The sequence below is a fragment of the Balaenoptera physalus genome, assembly GCF_965194825.1.
Source record: "Balaenoptera physalus genome assembly, chromosome: 15".
Lineage (NCBI taxonomy): Eukaryota > Metazoa > Chordata > Mammalia > Artiodactyla > Balaenopteridae > Balaenoptera > Balaenoptera physalus.
In genome coordinates, this window is record NC_138894.1 from 67933381 (window position 1) to 67947061 (window position 13681).

Sequence of the window (13681 nt, forward strand, 5' to 3'; positions counted from 1 at the left end):
AAGAGGAACCAGCAAAAGAACCTGGGAAAGATCCAGCTGGGTTGGGGGAGAACCAAGAAAGCACAGTAAGACAAATTCCAGTTTCAATGGGCACACAGGCCACGAATATAGTTCTCCAATAACTTTTTTCTTTAGTTCCCTGAACCAATGCAAATAAATTCCACACCTCTGAGTGCTTTTTCTTTTGCACTTGATGCCCAACCATTTCAAGCCCTCTCCGCATGATTACTGTGTAGGTCTGAAAGCAGCCAGAGCAGTAGCCCTGATGTCAGAAAAATGGCTCAGACAGGCAGCCTGTCTGCTGCTTTGATACGACCCGTGTCCAGAGGGAGAACCACCAATCCAAACAGATCCCACGGATTGTGCCCTAACCAATGCTGTCAAAACACAGCATGAGAGAAACTCAAGCCAGCCTGCCTGGGGCAAACTGTCAGGGTGTCACGCAGCTTGTGAGAGCTCAACCTCATATAGAAGGTGAGGCACTGAATTCGGGGAAGGAGACAGATAGACTCAGGGGCCCAGAGCGTCCTACAACTTGAGCTTTGTAGCCTATTGCCTCTGCAAGGGTCCTGCCTTTTATCTGTGTGGGTAACATGCTGAAGTTGCCCTAAAGAGGAAACAATGTCTAGGAATTCACATCTGGAGTTCTGAGAACATGGAAATATCTTTAAAGCATCAACTCTACAATCTGATTTATACACTGACTCATGTATGAAATTCTACTCTTATCAGAGTTTAATCTCTTGATTTAAAAATGTTTTCAATAAACACTGCTATCCATCACTCTCAGCTCAAAATGGAAACAGAGTTTGGTAGAGAGGAATGGGAAGAAGGGAGAGGGCATGGGATCATGCGGATGGAGAAAGCCCCCTCCACTTCCACCCCACCTCCCAGGGAGGAACATTGTCTAGAGCAGGGAGGTAGGAAACAACCTCATCCCTGGAGTTTTCCCTGTTGACAGATGTAGGAGGGAGTCACAGGGATAAGTCAGAAACTTTTTAGTTGATGCTTTAGTGTTGCCTATGCAAATTTTCTTGGGCCTTCTTTACTACCACAAAGGAACAACCTAGGCCCGGAGGCCTTGCTAGTACACAGAAGCCTAACGGAGATGGAGTATGGTTATTCTGAGGATCTGAGGACAGGTTTCTCACTTAAAGCCTAAAGGAACCTCAACTGTCCCTTCCTCTCTTTTCCCCTCTATCCTCTTCTGGCCTTTTGCTCCCCACCCAAGTATCATCCAAAAAACATGACCCAATGCTGAAAAATACACAATACTGTGATTCTTCATTCCACTTTATTTATACCCCATATTTCTCATATCTCTTCCCTGGGCTTTCTTAAAATATCCATCTTTCGAAGGAGAGAAGGGAAGGGAGGCAAGAGACAGACCTAGGGAGTTTTCTGGACCCATGGAGAATTCTCTGGACCCACTGAGAGTTCTCTGGACACATTGAAACTTGTTGCTGTTCTGTTTCTAAGTCAGCCTCATCTCTAAGGGCAGCACACTCAGAACCTGCTGGAAGCTAATGGCCAGAGCCCAGCATTGAGCCCAGAACCTCTTCAGTTGGCCCTGGGAAAAAAGACCAGGTGCAGACCGCTCACAGCCCAGCTTCAGGCTCCTGGCTGGTGAGACTTCATTTATTGCTACATCTGCTCCCCAGGTGATTCAGGAATACGCCCAGCTTGTTTAGGAAAAGCCAGGAAGTCAGTGTGACCAGGGTGAAATGAGTGAGGAAGAAAGTGGTAGGAGGTGAGATCAAAAAGGTAAAAGAGGTCAGGTCATGTGGGGCCTGGACAGCCCCACAAGAAGGCACTGGATTCTCTTTCAAGTGAAAGGAGAAGCCATTGGAGGGTTTTGAGTAGAGCAGTAACGTGACATGACTGTAATTTGAAAGGATGGCTCTGGCTCCTGTGTGGAGAAGTGAAAAAGGAAACAAGGATGGAGCAGGGAGGCCAGGTGAGAGAGGGATGATGGTGGCCTGACCCAGAGTGGGAGCAGTACTCAGAAATGGACAGATTTGGGACATGGTAGAAAGAGAGTCAACAGGATTTGCTAACATGCTGAGCTGAGAGAAAGAGGAGTCAGTAAATGGGTCAAAATTTTCCATTTACTGAGTTGAATCAATCGCCAGTGGCCAATGATTTAATCAATCGTGCCTATGTAATGAAACCCTTAAAGGACAGCGTTCGAGAGCTTTCTGGTTGGCGATGAACACGTGGGGATTTGGAGAGAGCAGCATGCTCAGAGAGGGTATGGAAGCTCCGCACTCCTTCCTACATGCCTTCCTCTATGCACCTCTCCCATCTGGCTGTCCTGAGCTATATCTTTTTATAATATACTTGTAATCTAGTAAGTGAAATGTTTCTGAGTTCTGTGAGCTGCTCCAGCAAATCAATAGAACCCAAGGAGGGGGTAGTGGGATCCTTTGATATATAGCCAGCTGGTCAGAAGTCCAGGTAACAACCTGGACTTGTGATTGGCATTCTGAGTTGGAGGGTGTCATTGGAACTTCCAATCTACTGCCAGGGGGTCAGAAACACAGGTGATGATATGGGCTTTAGACTGGCATCTGAAGTGGGGAGAAAAGGGGCCAGTTTGTGAGACTGAACCCTTGATTTGATGCTACCTCCAGGAAGATCGTGTCAGAATTGAGTTGAATTGTAAGATACTCAGCTGGTGTGCAGAGCATTGCTTGGTTGTGTGGGAAGCTCCCCTTTCACCCTTGCACATTGGAATTGGGTCCAGAATCCCAAATAGTAAGTGATCAGCCAAGTCATTATTTCTGAGAACTGAGTCAAAGAAGACTGAGAATGAAGTCAGAATTCCAAGCTATGTTCTGCAGAAACCTAGGTTTCATGGAGTCCCTGTGGGGTTAAGTAGAGATGTTGGGGGAGGCAGGTGGTTATTGAACAAGGCTTAGCCGACAAGGCTCCAGGACTCTCTCCCTGCTTCAGTCAGACCTGCTCTTTTAGCTTTGGGGTTCCATGTGAGATCTCCTCTGAAGAAAGTGTTCTACTATTTCATACACAAACTTTAAAATCTGTTGGAGCCCATTCTACCACTGAGACGGGGCAAGTATGTGGAGAGGAGCTCTTTCTGCAGTACCACCTGCAGGGAAAAATCTAAAGCTGAGGGCAAAAAACCAGAGAGTAGATATTTCTATGGCCTTTTCAGCTCTAAAAGATTTGAATTCTACTCTCTTATTCCCAACCCCTGAACAACAGTCTCAGTTCAGACTCCACTCATGCCCTGGTCTGATAATGACTCTGATGGAGACATATGACCTGGCTAGCCCTAGTACGTGGGTCTGATAACATTTACGGGCCTTTGAGGAGGGATATAAGGAACATCTATGTGATCAAAGTGCCTTGAGCCTTTTGATTTTGAGAACTGCTGGACTGAAACATTCACTGTGAGTTAACAAACCCTTCCTTCTGCCGCCCCTGATCTTCATCAGTTTCACAGTCTTTAGGGCCTCAGGCAGTGTCTGCACAAGGTCTCATCCATGACTGCCAGCCTCCTACAGCAGAGAAGTTTACCTTTCCTGGTCAATTTCTCAGTACCCTCAATTTTTCTTGGTTCCTCAGATAATGTCATTTCTCTGTCTTTTGCCCAGAGGAAGTGTTAACAAATTTAGGTATCCAAAGATGCTCTTCCCTTGAATGTAACTTTCTAAGCTCTACCAACTTGTAGTATAGGTCTGGGGAAGAAACACAATGATCTTGAAGAAAATCTGATTTTAGGGAAAGCAACTTTGTTTTCCTAGACAAGCTCTCATTTCCAACACTAGGGTCCAACTGCAAAGAAATGAAGCATGAGCAGCTGGATTTAGGAATCTTCTAAATCCAGATGTTCAAAGCCTGAGGTGAAAGCATGCTGCATAGAGTTAACAGAAGCTGATAACTATAGAAATTCTTGAGCTTGCCTTACAGAACAACAGATAAAGGAACAGTTTGTTAAAACCCCTTGGCTTATAAACTGCCTTCATTGATTAAGCTCGCTTTAGTTATTTTCCTTTCTTTCTTTCTTTCTTTTCTCTTTAATTACATACCTTCCCAGCTTCACACAGCTCAGTTGTTTTACAGGAACTTGGAGTCAACTCTTATCCAGTGCAAGGCAGTTGGAACTGGTTGGGACCACCGACCCTAAAGCAGGGCCTGCCCGGGTGTCCTGTCAGACATCAGCGGGCTGGAAACTCCACCCTCCCATCAAGCTAAGTACCTCTATTTTGAACATGCAAAAGCATGTAACCCAGATGCACCTGCACAAAACACCGATTACCTCACCTTTTCCTGATCTCCAATCACCTTTCCCCGACCTCCAATCACCTTTCCCCGTGCCTAAGACACTGCTTATCCAATAAATATCCCAACACCCTTGCCTTCTGGGAGGCAGATCTGAGACTTATTCATCAGTCTCCCGATTGGCTGCTTTGTGAATAAACACTTTCTCAGCTGTAAACCGCAGCATCTCAGCATTTGGCTTGCTGTGCATCAGGCAAATGGAACTGGTTTGATAACAGAACCATAAGATACTCTTATAACACCTGTGCTCCTCTTCCAAGATTTTCACCCTATATTTTAAGAACTTTGATGGAGGATCAAGTACATCTTCATTCTAGGGGAACATTATAATGCCACATCCTTTGTAAGACAAGAGAAAGGCAGCATTGTGCATAAGTCACTTAACTCATTTGCTCACCATGGTGAACATTTGTTGCTCTTATCTGTACAGCACCATTATGTTTCTAGACCTCTTTAATTACAGCTCCAGTAAGAGCAATTGGCTTAGGAGATGGGGGTGGTGTGCATTCATTTTTTACAAACAAATGAGTTTTACTACTTTCCAAGTGTTACTGCAAGGATGACTAGAGAATAACAATGAAATTGATGGCTGGAAGGCAGCTCGGCTCATCCACTTCTCCATGCTAATCTCTTAGCTCAAATAATTTACTGCATGTCATTCTTTGTTCACCAAAACCACAAATGTTAAATCCTTGACTGCCAAGGACCTCTTGTACCCTGTAGTAATCTGTAAATGTAATAGTACAAAGTTTTCAGTGCTATTTATAATTTATCAGCTTTAAAATCTATTTTTAATGTTACCTTTGTGATCTTTGTAGGGTTTTAATTTGGTTGGTTGGTTGGTTGGGTTTTTGTTTGTTTGCTTACTTGCTTGTCTGTTTTTTGCTTTAAGTCTTTTTTTTTTTCTCTTCTTGACAATTCTGTGCTCTTAACATTAATTCTCAAACACATGGTCTAAATTCTCTCTGGCAAATTTGGATGTGTTGGGAGAGTGGGCTACGTTCCATGTGTTGCCTTTGAAATATGGGCACAGTAAGATGACTTCACGTCGTGTGAGCACATCAGCCAAATTCAGGCTGAGGGCTACAGCCATGACACAGTCCTTTCATCTCAGCCGTCTTCAAAACTGCCGTAAATGATTGCTGCTGGATGTAGTTCCAGGATCCTGGGGCCCATTTTCATGTTGAAGAGGATTTGAGGGGTGTCCCATACCACCCTACTGGCTCAACTAGCTAATGACGTCTCCTCTCCGCCTCAGTCCTTCCGTGAAACATGGCGGTGACTTTCCACAACGGGACCTGCTCCTCGCAACAGAGCAGTAGGTTAGCTATTTGAAGGCTGAGAAAGATGTAGCATAGACGACAGAGAAGGGAGAACAGAAGGGAGAAGTAAGGGGAGGCCATTAAACCACTTCAAAATGACTTTTAGAGTTTCAGACTGTGTAGAAAGTGGCTCTGAAACTCAGAGTGAAACCTCAATCTTTCGTACATTCATCTTTGAAGCCGAAAGTTGGTGAAAAGACTGGCTATGAAAGCAAGCCCCATACTTTCATAAACAGCAAATTTAAGTAATTTCCCCAAATTTCCTATGTTAGCTTTGCTTTAAATTACTATGGCTGCCATAAATAGTCTCCCTCATCTTCTCTTTATATCCTTTATCCCCACACCTTCATTCCTCAGATTTAGGGCTTACAAAGAAACTGAGATTTCATTTTCAGCAGAATATATCATGACCAAGCCTCCTGTGGGGCTGTCCATCAGAGAAATAGAAGTGTCTTGCGGCTTGTCCTTCCCTCCTTTATAAGAAGTAATCACCCCCAGCTGAGCCAAGTTGAGCAAATGCTCAGTTTTCACATGATTTTGCTACAGCATCATAATGAATGCACCTCTTTGATGGAAGAAAGAAGCTCCATGGAAAAAACAATTTAAGGATTTGGAGTTGAAGCTGAAAACATGGGCTGCTTTGTTCTTATGACAACTGCTTCACCATCTAAAAAATTTCTCCAGTTTGAAGGATCTGTCTTTCCCAGCCACAACCCTCAAGCTACAATAACAGACTCATGATTTTTTTAGATGCCAAGGTTATGAACACTCTTTTATGAATATTTTCCTTTGAACTCATTTCTTTGAAGAAGAAAAATAGCCCTGTGTGTTGCAGGGTTGACAGTAATAGACAAAACATACAAATTGTTCTCTTAGGGGCAGTAAAATGCTCCAAAATGCATATAGAAAAATTCCAAATACAGCATAATGTTTATGGAACCCTGCCTTTGTAGCTATAATTTTTAAAGTAATATTTCTGACTGGCATTTTTATACAGAACATATTTCAGGGATTAATATCAAGATTAATGCCTTAAAATGTCTCCCTGTCCAGTATCATGATTGCTTTTCCCATATTAGTACAAACTCTTAGTGAGTAGAATTTTAGAATGTGCCACTTAGAAGGAAGAAAATTTTCATTGAGTTAATCTGCTTATGTTTTTATTTTTCCTTTTATCTCATTTCAACATATCCTCCAACTTCCTCCTCTAAAAATAATTCAACTAATGTCAACCCAACAGATTATAGCAGATCTATTTATTTCATTCTGCCTCAAAAAGAATTTATTATTTAGGCTTATAATTATATATGTAGTACCGTCAACTAATTTTTAGGTTCCTTATTAAAACTTCTTTTCATTCTGTTTTAATATCATCAGTTAAATCATTTCTTTTCTGGTGTTTAAAAAAAATGTTTTCCCTGAACTCCTTTCAAATGTTTTCACTCATCTGAAAATTAATCCAGAAAACTGAGCCTCTTTTAATCCTGCTTTGTGGCTTAGATTCTTTAGCCCTGGAACCATTCATGTTGATTTCTGTTATACGCATGTTTATGTAAAAATAGCCTTTGATATGGCAGAGAAATAATTCTATTACAAATGACGTGCCTCAGAAGCCTAACATTGTCAGGTGAACCCTGGCAGCAGTGATTTAAGAATGCTCTCCCAGACTGAGTGAATGACCTATAAAAATTTCAAGACACAATTGTTGCTTTGCACTTGGCATTAAGAACTTTCTGCAAAGGTCTTTGCATGTAAAGAGGCAGTACTCTAAAGTGCTTCAGAGGATGAGCTTTAGAACCAGACTGGTTGGGTTCTAAACCCAGCACTGCCACTTACTAGCTTCATGATCTTGAAGAAGAGACTTAACCATTCTGAGCATCATAAAATGGGGTTAATAATACCCCTTACCCCTTAGGATTGTTGTGAGGATTAAGTTGGTAAAAACATATAAAGCACCTATGACACTGACACTGAGTTAGTACTCAATAAGTGTTAGCCATTAATATTACTTAACTCACAAGGGCACGACTTCCCTTTATATAATTTTAGAAGTAGATTTGTAAAATCAAAAGAAACCTATAAAAATCCAGTTCTATAAAATTTACCAACATGAGATTATAGACAGATATTATTAGATATAATTGTCTATAACTCTGGCTATTCTTTTATAAAATTGTATCAATTCATATAGATAAAATTATATTGATCCCTTTTTTTAACCTGGAAGGTTTGTTTTCATAAGTAAATTCCTTTTCCAATGACTTTCTTTGTTATTGAACTTAAGGTTGCCATTGCTTTCCCACTCAGCTTGTCTATCTCACTCCCTACCCAGCCTCAGCACATTAATTCAGTGAGGTTTATTAAATGTCTGCTCAGAACAGATAGCACATGAAAAACAACAGCCCCCAGCTAACTTCTTCTATATGGCAGGATCAATTTCCTAATTGTTTAACTGATCAAGTTTGCATTTTTAGATAACTGTTTCCTATAGCCAAAGAAAAATCCATGAATTCCTATGTGTTTCCAGCCCAAACAATTTTGCTTCCATGAATGTCCTGAAAGAAATAGGCTATAAGTAATTAAACAAACTTGAATACCATATAATTTACCTACACAAAAATGATCCTAATTTCTGTCCTCCCACTGTGTTACCTTCATATTGACTCTGGAGGACACACTCAACAGTCTCTGTCTTCATCTCAACCCAAGATCAAAACAGCAAATAAATGTCTGGTAATTATATCATTTAACAGAAAAAAAGGCCCAAAACTTGTAGGTAGAGTTTGATTATAATGACATAAAAACTGCATTGAAAATATGTGAGGGAAAACTAGAGTAAATGGTGACTCTGCTAATATAATGAAATTATAGGTTTTTTTTCTTTTCTCCATTTTCTAGATTTTTGGTACTGACTATATTATTTTACAATAAAAATGTTAAATTTGTAAAACTCTATAAAAATTGAGCTATATTTTGTTATACAATTTTTCATTCATATATTAAAAAAGACATTCACAACATGGCATTTAATTCTGATTTAACTTCCATGAAATAAACCATACAAAGATTTCTCAAAGAGATTGAGTCTTCAGACTGCATCTCTGTTTTGTATTATATGCAATAGATTCCCAAGTATAAGAAAATCATAAAACTAAGGCTGCACTTTGCACATGACCATCATATTTAAGTACTATTTAGAAAAACGTGATACTGACTCTACACATCTGATTTAGCTTCATAGTTTTTTACCTAAAGAAGTTTTTAAAAGATATTTACCTTCAGTTTTTCTTATATTTCCCTTTCTTTATCACTAGATGAAAATGAATAAGCGATTTGGACATGACATAAATCTAGGATATTCAAAGATACTTACAGAATGAATCTATAGGATAGACGTTTCCACACAGAAGTTTCCACACAGCATCTGGAGTCAGATTATTTTAAAGGGTGCCTTGACTTTTGAATATAATACTAGATGCAATTAGCATAAACTAAACCAGAATATTACAAATGAAGATATTCTAACACAAAGACTTTTAGGATTTTGTTTAGATTATCAATGGTTGTTCTATCCAAATTTTCTTCATTGTCATCCATGGTGTGCCAGACTTCAGGGAAAGGAGATGGTATCAGATGCAAAACTGGAACACCTAACAAGAAGAAACAACTTGTAATTAAGTGCATATTTCCCATGAGTAAACTAGAAACTATCATTCTTCAAGGAAATCTGAGTAGGACTATACTATATACTGTACTATACTATACTATATAAACACAGCTGATAGTTCATCATCTTCTGTGTACTTCCCTGTATCTTACCCTTATACTCCAAAGTCACTCATTCATTAAACAAATGTTATGTAATTCAGTAAATAATTATAAAGCACTTACTATGTACCAGCCCCTATTCTAGGAATTGAGGGTTCATCAGTGAAAAGGCAAAGCCCTGCTCATATGGAGCTTACATTCTACTAGAGAAAGAAACAAATAAACAAATACAAAAAATAATTTTAGAAAGTGAGAAGGCTTATAAAGAATAGTAAAACAAGGTAAGGGAATAGAGAATGAGAGGCAGAGAGTAGGGCCAATAAAGAGGTATTTAAAATCAGGGAAGGCCTCTTTGAGAAGCTAACATTTAAATAGATGTGACAAAGGAGAAAGCAAGTTGTGTGAAGATCTGGGGATGAGCATTCCAGGCAGCAGTATTAGCAAGTGCAAAGGTCCTGAGGTAGGAGTGTGCTTGGCCTGCTTGAGGAACGGCAATGTGTTCCTCAAGCAATGTGGCTGGATCAGAGCAATAAATAGAGAGAGAGGTAGGAGGTGATGGCGAGGGAGAAAAGAGTTATAAAATGGAGGCCCTTGTAGGTCATGATAAAGACTTTGGGTCTTTTTCTACTTGATGGCAAGCTACCAGAGCTTTAGAGTAGGGAAGTAACATAATTTGATTGACATTTTTTAAAGATAACTCTTGCTCCTACGTAAAGAATAAGGAGGCGGAACTTCTCTAGTGGTGCAGTGGTAAAGAATCCGCCTGCCAATGCAGGGGGCATGGGTTCGAGCCCTGGTTCGGGACAATCCCACGTGCCGCAAAGCAACTAAGCCCGTGCGCTGCAACTAAGTCCGTGCGCTTCAACTACTGAGCCTGTGCTCTAGAGCCTGTGCTCCATAATGAGAAGCCACCGCAATGAGAAGCCCACGCACCGCAACCAAGAGTGGGCCCTGCTCGCCACAACTAGAGAAAGCCCGTGTGCATCAACGAAGACCCAACGCAGCCAAAAAAAATTAAATTTTAAAAAAGAAAAAAGAAAAAGAATATTGCTTCTTTTTTTTATTAGCAGGAAAACACCAGAGTTACACAAACTATAAGAATACAATCTAGCTCTATGAAAGGGAAAGCAGGGTGTCAGAGGTATATGAGATTTGATAAATATTCTATGTGTAGGAAAAAATATAAAAGTGTCCTCAGGGATTTGGAATGCCTTTCATAAAAAAAATAGAAGCCATGAGATGATTAGTGAATGATTTAATTAATCAGTTATTAAATTTAATGGTTCTTCACACTTCTAGACTGTTGCAAATGCACATAAAATACAATAAATATAATAGGTAAAAAACACACATGTGTAGGCATGCATACATATATTCACTCATACATTACCTTTTCTTAAAAATGGAATATGGTCATCCTGAATCACACCTCCATAACCATAATTCTGGAAATACTGCCTCTCCCAAGAGTGATCCTTGAGCAAACCTAATTCGTGGAGTTCATGTTCTGCAGATGATAATTAGACAGCAGATGAACATATATTTTTATCTGATCAACAGTCAGATGCATAAGGAGTTTGAAATCTTGACACTTGGTTTTAAAACATTATGCAGGGGGCTTCCCTGATGGCGCAGTGGTTGAGAATCTGCCTGCTAATGCATGGGACACGGGTTCGAGCCCTGGTCTGGGAAGATCCCACATGCCGCGGAGCAACTAGGCCCGTGAGCCACAACTACTGAGCCTGTGCGTCTGGAGCCTGTGCTCCGCAACGAGAGAGGCCACGATAGTGAGAGGCCCGCGCACTGCAATGAAGAGTGGCCCCCGCTTGCCGCAACTAGAGGAAGCCCTCGCACAGAAACGAAGACTCAACACAGCCAAAAAAATAAATAAATAAATAATTTAAAAAAAAAAAACAACATTATGCAGTAGTACACCCATGACAAAAACCTCTGAGCTGCAGGAGTCAGGCCTCCCCGGAGGGCCCGCGGCCTCTGCCCTCACTGCCCTGGAGGTGGGCGGTGAGACCCCAGGACAGGAACCCAGCCTCTGGCTCCAAAGAAGAATCAGGCCCTAAGAGAGAGCCCTAACAAAATTAGACAATGCTTCTCCTCTGGTTCGTGATTTTAAAGCTGATTTTGCTGCCACGTTTGGCAAAGCAAGGGCCACTCTGTTCTCCCAGCAGTTCCAAGTCTGGGCCACACTCCTGCTTTTGAGGAGGAGAGACCCTACGGGAGCAAAGACACCCCCAGGCCACACAGCAGGTCGTCAGGGCCGTCACCACCTTGTTCCCTGAGGGCAGGCTGCCGGCTTCTCGTTTACAACCAAAGATGGTCAAAAGCATCATTTGTATCTTCAATCAAATCAAGCACTCAAAGACACAGTAATATTTTGGTAACATTTAAATATTCACAGTACGTGATGAATACGAGTTCACTGTCAGAAACCCTCACAGCACCCCACATGCCTTTCATTCTACAGATGACGCAGCAGCGAGAACATTTCAACCGAGATTTTTAAAAGCCTTTGTCTTTGGCGTCTGTTTTTTTAAGTGTTCAAACTGTAAATGTTGGGCTTTGTATTTTGATGTAAACTCAGAATAGTGACATTTGGGGCCAGTGACCAAAAACCAAACCAAACTTGTAACTGACCATGGATCTTAATAAACCTGTTCTTGGTAAAAAAAAAGAAAAAAAAAACCTCTGAGCTGAACTTGGGTGTGGACATTTTGGAGTCCTTCTAAGAGTCACACATGATTCTAGCTTTACAGGTGAGAACCTCCTTAGAATCAGAAACTCAACAGAACAATGGAGAAATGGAGAATGAGAAAGCTAGAGGAAAAATGGAGAGAAAAAACACAGGTGTAGATACTTACAGATACTCAATCCTGCATGAAGAGTGCCTTAGGAGGAGATGCAGAGCTTGAAAGGGGAATCCTTAGAGAGAATAGGTATGAAGTACTATACTGAGTGACCACTCTTTGGGAAAGGGATACCTGTTATGACTTGCATCAGTGGTTCTCAGAGTGGTCTCTGATCAGCTGCATCAGCACCACCTGGGAACTTGTTAGAAATGCAAATTATCTGGTCCCACCTCAGACCAACTGAATTAGAAATTCTGGGGGTGGGGTCCAGTGATCTGGGGCGTAACAAGCCCTCCGGGTGATTCCAATGCACACTAAAATTTGAGAACCATTGGCCTACATTCCATCAGTCCTGTCATCTTGCAGCATAGAACCCATGTATTACAGGATTACATATAACATGAGCCTATGTTACAAGATGATAAGAGATCACAAGAAGAGTTTAAGACAACTGAATGAAACTTTCCAGGATTGGTTATTTTAATTACTAAATTTAAAGGGTAAAATTAGACCGAGTGGTAAGCATTCATATGTAACGTGATTTTAGGAACATCAAGAAAGCCCTTACTATGACCAAAGCAATATTCCCATCTGTTTATTGATAATTATAATTCCTTTACCTTAGGATACAACTTTTCCTTATATAATTAGAGATATGGTTTGAAGTGTAAGTATCACTCGGTGGGTTATACAATGGGTTAAAATTGTATTAAGATGTGAGTTACTGATATAAATTCATTCCAGTGGAGGAAATAAGAGAAGGGAATCAAATCCTTGACAGAAGGCCAAACCCAATTTCTTGATGCTACTCAAAGTAAGGAAAACATGCTGTAAGGAAGTGCCCCCAAGAAGCTTACATTAATAATACCATAGGGCTTCCACGGTGGCGCAGTGGTTAAGAATCCGCCTGCCAATGCAGGGAACACGGGTTTGAGCCCTGGTCCAGGAAGATCCCACATGCCGCAGAACGACTAAGCCCGTGTGCCACAACTAGTGAGCCTGCGCTCTAGAGCCCACGAGCCACAACTACCGAGCTCACGTGCCACAACTACTGAAACCCGCTCATCTAGAGCCCGTGCTCTGCAACAAGAGAAGCCATCACAGTGAGAAGCTCACACACCACAACGAAGAGTAGCCCCCGCTCGCAGCAACTAGAGAAAGCCCACGCACAGCAACAAAGACCCAACACAGCCAAAATAAAATAAATAAAATAAATAAATAAAATTTAAAAAAATAATAATAATAATACCATAATAGCAATTCTTTCAAACTAGAAATTTAAATTTGCCAAAGATAAGCATCTGGGGTTCAGGTAAAAGTTTCTTTCATAATATTCTAGATCTGGATATAAGCACGTTCTGAACTCGTGGCAAAAGCATGAGTTGAGATGGCAGCGTTTTCCCCACTGCTGAGAAGAAAGTACAA

General features: G+C 41.0%; 1 protein-coding gene across 1 annotated transcript in view; it reads right to left on the reverse strand.

Moving 5' to 3' along the window:
• Positions 1–8397: 8397 nt before the first annotated feature.
• Positions 8398–13681, reverse strand: part of QPCT (glutaminyl-peptide cyclotransferase) — a 28407-nt gene continuing 23123 nt past the window's right edge. Inside the window, exons 6-7 of the mRNA XM_082427810.1 lie at positions 10786–10902; positions 8398–9277 (exon numbers count right to left, since the gene is read on the reverse strand). Of these exons, the coding sequence (XP_082283936.1) occupies positions 9132–9277; positions 10786–10902 (263 nt within the window). The 3' untranslated portion in view covers positions 8398–9131. The remainder of the gene's footprint in view (positions 9278–10785; positions 10903–13681) is intronic.